The sequence below is a fragment of the Paramisgurnus dabryanus genome, chromosome 7 (genome assembly GCF_030506205.2).
Source record: "Paramisgurnus dabryanus chromosome 7, PD_genome_1.1, whole genome shotgun sequence".
In the NCBI taxonomy this organism is placed as follows: Eukaryota; Metazoa; Chordata; class Actinopteri; order Cypriniformes; family Cobitidae; genus Paramisgurnus; species Paramisgurnus dabryanus.
The window spans coordinates 30099976-30110576 of record NC_133343.1 but is presented as its reverse complement, the minus strand read 5'-3'; the positions used below and the strand labels follow the sequence as shown (position 1 = coordinate 30110576).

General features: G+C 35.8%; 1 protein-coding gene across 3 annotated transcripts in view; it reads right to left on the bottom strand.

Moving 5' to 3' along the window:
* Positions 1–3848: 3848 nt before the first annotated feature.
* cbfa2t2 (CBFA2/RUNX1 partner transcriptional co-repressor 2) overlaps positions 3849–10601 on the bottom strand; it is a 35933-nt gene continuing 29180 nt past the window's right edge. For 2 of the 3 annotated variants that reach the window (XM_065272397.1, XM_065272399.2), the window contains exons 5-11: positions 9003–9184; positions 8575–8822; positions 8407–8492; positions 7510–7717; positions 6980–7048; positions 6613–6803; positions 3849–5176 (exon numbers count right to left, since the gene is read on the bottom strand). In XM_065272397.1, coding sequence (XP_065128469.1) covers positions 4883–5176; positions 6613–6803; positions 6980–7048; positions 7510–7717; positions 8407–8492; positions 8575–8822; positions 9003–9184 — 1278 coding nt within the window. In that variant the 3' untranslated portion in view covers positions 3849–4882. The remainder of the gene's footprint in view (positions 5177–6612; positions 6804–6979; positions 7049–7509; positions 7718–8406; positions 8493–8574; positions 8823–9002; positions 9185–10601) is intronic. The other variant, XM_065272398.1, reaches the window with a different exon arrangement.

Sequence of the window (10601 nt, the reverse complement as noted above, 5' to 3'; positions counted from 1 at the left end):
CTTTGTATTTGTGTGTGGTTTGTTTTCATTTTAAAAACGTACAAACATTTTGCACATGAATACCTAAAATAGTGATGATAAAAGTGTTTGTTGGTGATGTTTTAATGATTATAAAATGTTAGTTTTAGAGATACACAGATACAAAATTTCTACTGATACTGATAATTTAGCTTTTTAATATAGTATTATAATAGAAATAATAATAATCTGCCCTGATTATTGGCTCTAATTAAACCATCGCGCAAAACCTGAAAGAGGTCAAAAATGCTTTTATTTGCCGATATCGATTATAGGCCGATATATCTGTGCATTCTTATGCTATCTCATGGCAATTTGTAAGTATTTTACGAGGTGGCTAATTCATATGAATTGGTACGACCACATTCATACATTTTGCACATTTTGCCTTTTCACTGTGACGTTGGGGTTAGGGGCAGGGTTTTTGTTAGGTTTTTTTTTATGATAATCGTATGTTTTTGCATGATAAACTTTGTAAGTATTCATCCAAATTAGCAAAAAAATTAATGTCTTAATTAGTATTTTTGTCTTGTTTTAAATTCTTAAATTGAGATACATTTACTTTGTAAGCAAAGTGGGTTAAGATATTGGGGTGGTTTCCCAGACAGGGATTAGACTAGTCCTAGACTAAAATAAATGTAAGAACGGTCCAATCTGAAAACAACTTGCACTGACATATCTTAAAATACATCAGGGCTCTTTGTTTTGTCTCAAAATGCACACAAGTAATGTTTTTAGTAAGGCATGTTTGTTAAAACTAGTTATATTTTCTAACTAAACTAAGGCCTAGTCCTGGTTTAAAATAATCTCTGTCCGGGAAACCACCCCATTAAGTCTTATTTATTGAAATACATTATAAAAATCAAGAGGTTTATACTTAAAACAAGTAAAAGTGGGGTAACTTAATTCCAGTTTCAACTTAATTTAATAAACTTATTTTTATTAGCCCACTGGCAGATATTTTTACTTGTTTTAAGCCTAGACCTTTTAAATGTCATAATTTATTTCAGTAAACAAGACTTCAAATCTGAAGCCACTTTGCTTATCAAGTAATTGCATCTCAATATAAGAATAGTTTACTGGAAAACAAGCCCAAAATACTCAGTAAGACATAGATTTTCTGCAGTGTATATAAAAATACCAGAGGAAGATTAAGCAAAAATTGGCAAAGATGTTTTAATAATTTAAAAACTCCTGTTTTGACATTAAACTAAAAATGCTTTTCCCAAATCCACGTGTGTGTGTGTAGGATTTTCCAGTATGTGGTTGGATGTGCTGTGTCCCAGAGCCTTTTTTTAAAGCCCACTGAGGACTTAAATACCAAAACTGCTGTCTGAAATAAAGTGATATGATGTTACATTGCACTTAATGCAGATGTTTTATTTTTGTCTGTTTTTATGTTCAGTGTCGTGACTCAATTCATAACAGCTTTAATTTGTGCATTTAATCAATGCGTCATTGCAAAACACTTTTAAATGTCAGGCAAATTTTTTATAGTATCATCAAAATAGAAAAGATGTTTGTGATGAGCGTGTAGAGATGGAGTTAAATATAATAACTGATCCTCCATCTACAGATTGATGAGTAACATCTTTGATATAAACCTAAATATAAAGATGAAAATATTGAGGGGAAAAAATGCTGTTTATCTCACTTCTACAAAAAAGTATTTAAGTGGTACAATAATGGTTTCAGATGGTAATATTATTTTATTGAATGCTCAAGTCATGTATTATGCTATTTAGATCATTTTAAGACAATACCGTGGTGTTACTGCACATGTTTAAAAACACACTTCAGTAAATATGTGTTAACCTTATATTAGTAATCACTGCCATCAGAAGACAGAAATACTTTGAATTCAGTCTTTATGATTTGAGATAGCAGTGATTTTCTCTGATCCTCAATACAGACTATTAAATACACACAAACTCACCGTACACATTACTGAGAAAGCACAAATACTTCCTTATATCTCTCATAAACTTAATAAAAAGTACAGTTTTTTTTATTCTGATATAATTTAAATGGGACAACAGCACTGTTTTGTAAAAGGAGGAATTCATATATTTTAAATCTTATCTATGCAATAATAGACAATAAAAATAAAATTGTTTAATTTGTATGCTTTTTTATTTATTTATTTATTTGTATGTTTTTTTTAATATGAGTCAAAATAAACCTCTAGTATCAAGTTTGGAAACAATGTTGCTGCCATCTGGCGGTAGAAAGTAGAAAAACCTTGTTTTCAGTCACGTGACCCACCATGGTTGTACAAGGCAATAAATCAAGATTCCTGACAAACCTTCACTTTGGCGATGTTGATCTATTTCTTGGAAAATTTCTACTGACTAAAGGATTAAATTAATATGATATTATATTGCATTGTATTATAATATATTAAAAACTAACAACGAAACAAACAATAAAGTTAAGTCTAAACACAAGTTTAACAAATACTCAAATACAAATAATTTTTACTCTTTCACATCACTTTTGCATTTTCACATGACAACTCTTTTGCTAACTTTAGCAGTTAGTGTAACTAATCACTGTAGTTGATTGATAACAATCCAGGTTAGAAAATTATGCGAAGATAATATGATTTATGGCTAAAATGGCGATGATTGAAATATCAAGTGTTTACATGAGCTTACCTTTGATGAAGTGGTCACTGAAAAATAAATTGTGCATATTGATGGGTGGCTGCAATTGTTTACCTCATTGCCTCATTGGGGACAGAGTTAATGGCACAAAATTCACAAATTCCTCCTTTCTGGGTTTTTCGTCTATCGCGGAATTCTGTAAAAACATAGCCCAAGATTGTCTCCTCGTTGGTAAGTGCATTTTATTGCACAACAGCTTTTCAGTATTTAGGCTAAACTAAAGAAATCACTGCGGCCGGTAGATAACTCTCTCGTGCCCTCCAGTGGCACGAGAGTGCGTGACGTCACGTGAACCCATACGGCAAAAATATATATATTTATATATATTTCTTTGGCCAAAAAGTACGTTTTAAATATATGCTAAATACATTTTGTAGAAATAAAGCTTAATAAAATATATTTTTTACATTTTAAAAAATATATTTAGTTTTACCATTCACATATTAACATATTTTTAAAAATGTATTTCAGGGCAATAAAAACATTTCTAATTTTACAACATACGGCAATATATATATATATATATATATATATATATATATATATATATATATATATATATATATATATAGCCATGTTTTATATTGCCCTGAAATAGATTTTTTAAAATATATTAATATGTGAATGGTAAAACTAAATATATTTTATATATATAAAACTTATATATATATATATAATCCTAGTCAAAATATAAAATGTATAATTAAGTATAATATAATTACAAGTATATTTTTGCAGTTAAAAATATATAGAATTTTAATATTTTCAAACATGTTATGTTTTGAGGTTTGTAGTACAATTCTTCCAATGCGACATGAATATTAATGCTTTAAAATATATACATTTTAAAAAATACCAAAAATGGCCATTTGTGAAAAATATTTTTCACCACATATATTTTTTTGCCCATTTTTATATTTTAAGATACGGTATATTTAAAATAAGATTAGAAAAGATAATTTTATAAACATAATAACATTAAAATAAATGTTTTTTTTTTTTTATCATATGGTAAAACTATCAATACTGAGCAGTGGATTCCTAATGGAGAGACCCTGTAATATAAGTTTGGGAAAAGTTTAAACGTATTTAATTTCAATGTTTGTTGGCAAAAACAGCGTTTTGATATTTTGCATGTTAAAATAACAACCATCAAAGTCCAAATAATGTTAAATTTTTTAATTTTTAAATGTCTACTTCATACCAGGAGGAATTCTTGAAAAGAAACAAAATAAAGATTCTCTCGCTCACTTATATTTTACACATATGAACTTTTTATGATGAAAAAATAATTCAACATATAGTGTACCGTATGAAACAAAGAAGACATCGATGTGTAAATTAAAGAAACTATGACTGCTCGACTCTAACTGTGAAAAACAAATAAAGCTATATACATACAACAATGCTCCTGAGATTTCAGAAATAGCAGAAAACTGAACCATTCACATCGATTTACCAAACCTGCTTGTGTTTGGTAGATTTAAAGTGTTTTTAATAGTTTATGTTACTAATGTGTTTTTGTAGCATATTTTTGGAAACCCTGTCCCTGTTTTAAAAGCTGTCTGGTGTACAAACAAACTTTGATTCAATCCGATCCCATACGATCAGAGTTTGGTAGCCACATTTCCATAAAGATCCGGTTCATTTCCATCTTAACTCTGATTATCTTAAACCATTGAAGTAAAGATGTCACAGCATTGAGAGCTTTGGTGATTTCAGTCCATTGGTTTTCTGTTATTGTATTGCTCTGATATTTACATGAGAGAAACCACATGGACACAGACACCAGCATGCATGCACACGTACATAAACACGCTCACAAAACAGTTTGTGCGTGTAGAGAGATCGCAACACAAGAAGATTTGCAGCAAATAAGCAAGCGATGCCAAAGCACGTCCTCATGTGTCTGTCGCATTTATTACTGCAGCTGATGGCCGGCCGACAGGAAACAATGTTAAAGAAACAGTTCACCCAAAAACACTGAACAGATGACACCAAACAAAGGTGAGAAAATCAGATCAATTTTGATAAATTATGACACAGTTTTTATTTTTGGGTAAATTGTTCCTTAAACACCACATCATGCATCCAATCTCTCTGTGATCTTGATATCCAGCATGTGCTTCCCATAGTTTAATCACATCCAGTGTCTTTCATGAGTATTTCACATCTGAGTGTTTATCTGGTCCATCATGTTAGTGTCCGTTGGCGTCAGGTGTGCATGAGGACGCAGGTGTTGCCGGTGTTGAAGCTCTGGACGTGTTGGAGGTTTTCTCCAGACTGGGACTCAGGAGCGGGCTGCTCTCCGGAGCTTTGGCCAGGATCCGGGTGCTCAGGGCGGACATGGATTTGGGCTGAGCCTGAAGTCCTGGGCTGCAGATGAGATGGTGTCGCTCCCAGTCTTTGTGCTGACAGAAAGAGCCGCAGTAACGCGCCGCGTTGCATCCGCTGCACGTCTCGCTGGCCTTGCGTCCGCAGTTCCAACAACACTGAAAAAGAGAAAAACATTGTAAGCTAATGTTTAACGGACACAAAGTTATAAAGAGATAAGCACACGACCTCACAAAAATACTGAAGTTTACTTTAGTATTTACTATGGAAAACTTTAATATGATTTCTATGGCATTGTTTTTGCCTCTTGTTCACACAGAATGCTTTCCGTCAATGTTACTACTGTAGGTCCTCTATACGCGAGCGATCCCAGAACATTTACGGGACGTGTTTGTCCTTTCTGACAATTTTACAGAATTTTTCTGGGACCAAAGTGCTTTGGGAATGGATTAAAGTGTAGTAATTTCTATAATATACTATAGTATACTACAATTTACTATAGTATAAACAAAAGCAGTGGCTTTGACTGACAGTAATCATGTTAAAGGGATAGTTCGGCCAAAAATGACATTAAACCCATGATTTACTCACCCCGAAGCCGTCCGAGATGCATATGTCCATCATTTTTCAAACAAACACATTTTCAGTTATTTTAGAAAATGTCTTAGATGTTTCAATTAATCAAATGTTAATTTACAGGGTTCAAGTCCAAAAAATGTGCATCCATCCTTCACAAAATAATTGTATTGCTAATTGTAAGATGGCGGCGTTACCGGAAGCTAGTTATTTTCGCTTATAAAGTTTTAAATGTGGATATTTCGCGGATTACCCTCACACTGCAAAAAAAGATTTTTAAGAAAAATGTTTGTAGTAATTTTGTCTTGTTTTCAGTAAAAATATCTAAAAATTCCTAAATTAAGATGCTTTTTCTTGATGAGCAAAATGACCTAAGAAAATAGACCAAAAAAATGTAATTTAAGTTATTTTGTGCATAAAACAAGCAATAAATCTGCCAATGGAGTAAGAAAAAAATCTTGAACATTTTTCTTAAACACTAATTTCAAGAAAAATTCAAGAAAAATTAGCTTACCCCATTGGCAGATTTTTTTTGCTTGTTTTATGCACAAAATCATTTAAATTTGATATTTTTGGTCTAAAAACTAGACTTATTTACTTGGAGAAAATAATCTTTTCATCAAGAAAAAGCATCTTAATTTAAGAATTTTTAGACATGTTTACTGAAAACAAGACAAAAATAATACTAATTTTTTTTCTTGAAAATCATTTTTTGCAGTGCAGAAGGTCTTTGTTTATCATCTTTGGGGAAGGATATATGCACATTTTTTGGACTTGAAGGACGTGGACCCTGTAACTTTACATTTTAATTGAAACATCGAAGACATTTTCTAAATGAACTGAAAATGTGTTCGTTTGAAAAATGATGGAGATATGCATCTCGGATGGCTTCGGGGTGAGTAAATCATGGGTTTAATGTCATTTTTGGCCGAACTATCCCTTTAATGTGTGTGTTTAAGAGAGAGTAAAGTTTACTAATGTTTATGTGTATTTATTTATGTGTATGAGAGACACACACCTCACTGGAGTCCTCCTGTTCATTGATGACCTGTATGGCGTCCTCCGTTGCTTTTCTTTTGGCTTCAGCGAGCGTCTTCTCCATGTTGGCTCGCTCAGCTGTGATCATCTCAAAAGCTTTCTGCTCGGCCTCAGCCACGGCTTTCTGCACTTCATCCATCGCCTGACGCTTCACCTCATTCACAGCTTCCTCTGCGGAGATCACATCATGAACAACAATTTATAACTTTTCTGGACTGCTGTGTGCATTTATTGTCTGTCTGATGTATTTAACAAAGCTTGTTTTTATGTCCAATGTTTTGATTAATAAGAAACGTGATGGTGAAAGTGCAAAACAGGTGTTCAGCAAGAAAAGGGGTGCACCTTACCGGCTTTTCTCCAGATCTCATCAGGCACGTATCCAGAGCCGGCACGCGGTGGGACTTCTCTCTGAGAGTCTGTGAGAAACACAAACATATTATTATGAGCAAACGTTTAAAGAAGATGTAAAGAGGGATTCATGTGAGAAACTGATGGGCTGTGTTTGGTTCAAGTGTTGGGCAGCGTTTGGACACAGATGGCGGTGAGAAATGCGGCCAGAGCTCGGCTTTAAAACAACATTCTGACGTTCTGTAGGAGTCTGGACCCAAATACAAGACACCTGCTCGATCAGCAGGCTCACACACACACAACAAACACACACACACACACACACACACACACACACACACACCATTAACAAACACACACACACACATGTATAAACACAAAAACATTTCTGTTCTGTGGTGCTGAGGAAATAACAATCATCACCACAAGGGGGCAGCAGCTCATTGAAGCCCACCAACCCAACACACTGAGATTAAAAGGCAAAAGTGATCACAATTTTCTATAATATGAAAAATGTAAATATTCTCACCTGTGTGGATGGCGTCTGTGGACAGCGGGCTGTGCGTCTTGGCGAATGGGACGCCTCCTGACGTTGCTCCGGTCTTGCGACCGTCGTCATGTGGACCGGATCGTCGCCTCCAGTAATTCAGCTCCTCGCGATCGGACTCCTGACAGCGCCGCAAGACGCTCACAGATCGACGCGTCTTCTCTACCATATCCACAATACAGTTTAACACCTGTAAACAGGAAACACTTCTTTAACATCACTGACAAACACGTTAACCATGGTAATACCACAGTATTCTTATGTACATTTAAATATGTGAATAATAATCTGGAACGGTTTATAACCGATGGTGCCAGACATTCAAAAATACTGAAAATAATCATATGGTGTTTTAATAGCAATCAACCTGTATTACTTGTATATCGTGACATATTACACATACATTTAAAACCCCTTAGCTGGTGCAGCCCTTTATGAGTTAGGGGTGAAAAAGTGAAGTACACATTCAAATTAATATAATGGTTTTGGTCTGAAAGCCTAATCTTGAAGAAACTTTTAAGATTTTCACAGAAGTATCTGGAGATGAAAATAATAAACAAAAAATGTTACAGCAATTTACATTTATAAATAAAAATAATGCAACAAAGTATATTTTTTATACATAAAATTGTAGTGGTTTTACCAACAATGGCCACTAGGTGTCAACGGTTTGCTGCGTAATCTTGCTGCATTAAAAATTACTGTCACTGCATTATTATTACAGCAAAAAATGTTTTGAAACGACATTCTAACAATATATAGTTTGTCATGAAGATTTAAAATTTACATGCAAAATATTAAAGTAAACTCAGGTGTCCCGCGCCAGTATAAGGGTTAAATGTAAATGCATACAGTCGTGTTGTGACTTTTGAGTCTTACATGATCTAAGTGTCTCCATTCCTCGGCCCATTCTCTCTCCGTGAGTCTGTGGTCCACAGGTTCTTCCCGGTAGCTGCCGTTAGTGCCTGAAAAGCACAACACACACACACACGTCAGACACAACACAAACACATCAGGGGTGCGTACATCTAATGTGCTGATGTTTACCTGGCAGTCGCGGTCGGTCCTTCAGCTCTCTCAGTTCTAGTAAACGGTGCGGTTCTCTGTACAGGTGAGGTGTGGTGACGTCATCCAGGGCGTAGTGCTGGAGAGGGGGCGGAGTCAGGTGAATCTGGGCGGGGATCTGGAGGGGATGGGCCGGGCTGTGTCTGGGGGCGGGGCTTATGGTGCAGATTCGTTTGGCCGGTGGTTCGAGGGTGGCAGGGGGTCGCTCGTGAAAACCATTTTCTTTACTTCTGATTGGAAAGGAATCAAAACCGGATTTTTGGCATGCGTTTCTACATTCGTGCAATGTAATTCCCTTTCAGGACCAAGGTATATAACTTATACATGCAGTGCTATGGTTGCATCATTTGAAAGCTTATTGTACCACATCAGTAGAGTAAGAGTATAGGGTATGAAAGAGTGTATCGTACCTGTTTGGGCTGTGTCGTTTTGAGCTATCGCTGGTCTCCAGCAGTAGTTCAGTCGAGTCGGGAGGTGACGGTGCCGTGGTACTGAGCAGGAGGTGTTCATGTTGAGAAAGATATTGAGCTGGAGTTTGTTTAGCCGCCCGGGCACAATGCAACAGCTCCCTCTGCAGTAAGGGCAGATTAGCCTGAAAAACATCAAGAGATGAATACATGAATATTATACCGCCACAGTAATCCTAGTGTTTCTGCAGTGTGTTTTTTTATGTGTTTTCTGTATGCATCAAATCCCCATGTGCATTATTGCTGCTTATACCACGGGGCTGTTGAATGCTTTATTCTGATTGGTTGAGAAAAGGTGTTGATTATTAAATGTGTAAGGAATAATTAATGATGACGGGCCATTGAATTATAAGAAAGTAATCCACACCCAAGGTGGTAATGCGGCACGACGTGAGGCGGAGTATCGTTACACCGCGGGTATGCATTATTTTTAAATAATTCAAAAGAGTCAATTATTTCACTTATACCATATTCACTTATATGCTCTGTTGCCTATTTTGAAGACATTTGAAAAGTTAGGTGTGCGGTTATGGAAAAATAATGCATACCCATGGAACATTTCTCAACCAATCAGAATACAGCATTTAACAAACCCGTGGTATAACTTAAAATAACCACCAGAGCAATGTTTGCGGTAACTTTGGTATAAGCTAAATAATTAACTCCGGTCCTTTGAATTATTTGAAAATAATGCACATCCGCTGTGTAACGGAATTACCAACTTGGGTGTGCATTATTTTTACACAACTCAACGGCTCGTCATCAATAATTCCGATATGCTTTACGGTCCGTTCACACGGGGCGTAAGCGTTAACGCTTCCCATTCACTTTCAATGGGTGACATCATGCGTTGCCGAACTGCATTGTGGATCCGTCTGCGCCGCGTCACTGCCGTTGCTCGTGGCAGAAGTTGATCATTTCTTAACTATTCAAGCGGCAACGCTTGCGTCAGCCAATCAGATCGCCTTATGCAGATAACCTAGGCAGAGTCTATTAGGTGAATGGAAGACCGGAGCATGTGTAGCAGTCACTGTGATTGGCTGTTGGCTCAGACAAGCCTTCCGTCAAGCGTTAACGCTTCTGTCCCGTGTGAATGTACCGTTAGAGACAGATTGTGTTTTGAGATTGAAGTAGTTTGGACACATACTAAGTGTAAACACTTGTGTTTCTTTAATAACATATGGGACAAATGCAACCAATCTGCGCTGAAGTAAAAGGAAGAATTTTGGTGTGATTAATATTTCAAATTTAGTTAGTTTTGCTATAATTATGTCCATAGCATCCTCACGTGCATGCACTTAAGAGTCCATACGGCTCTTTTCAAAGTTTCCGGCGGTTATTGGAAACTTGTTGCCTTAGACCATCTTGGGACGTGATAGGTTATCATATACAGTACTTTATATAAACGGTTTAACGTGGCCAAGCGTTTATTCACTATAGGAAGATTTACTCATCATGTGGCTTAAACTCAATGCAGTTGACTAATGACTGACCAGGACATGTTTTGCATTTTTCAGATATCAGCTCAGATGAAGAACAGCT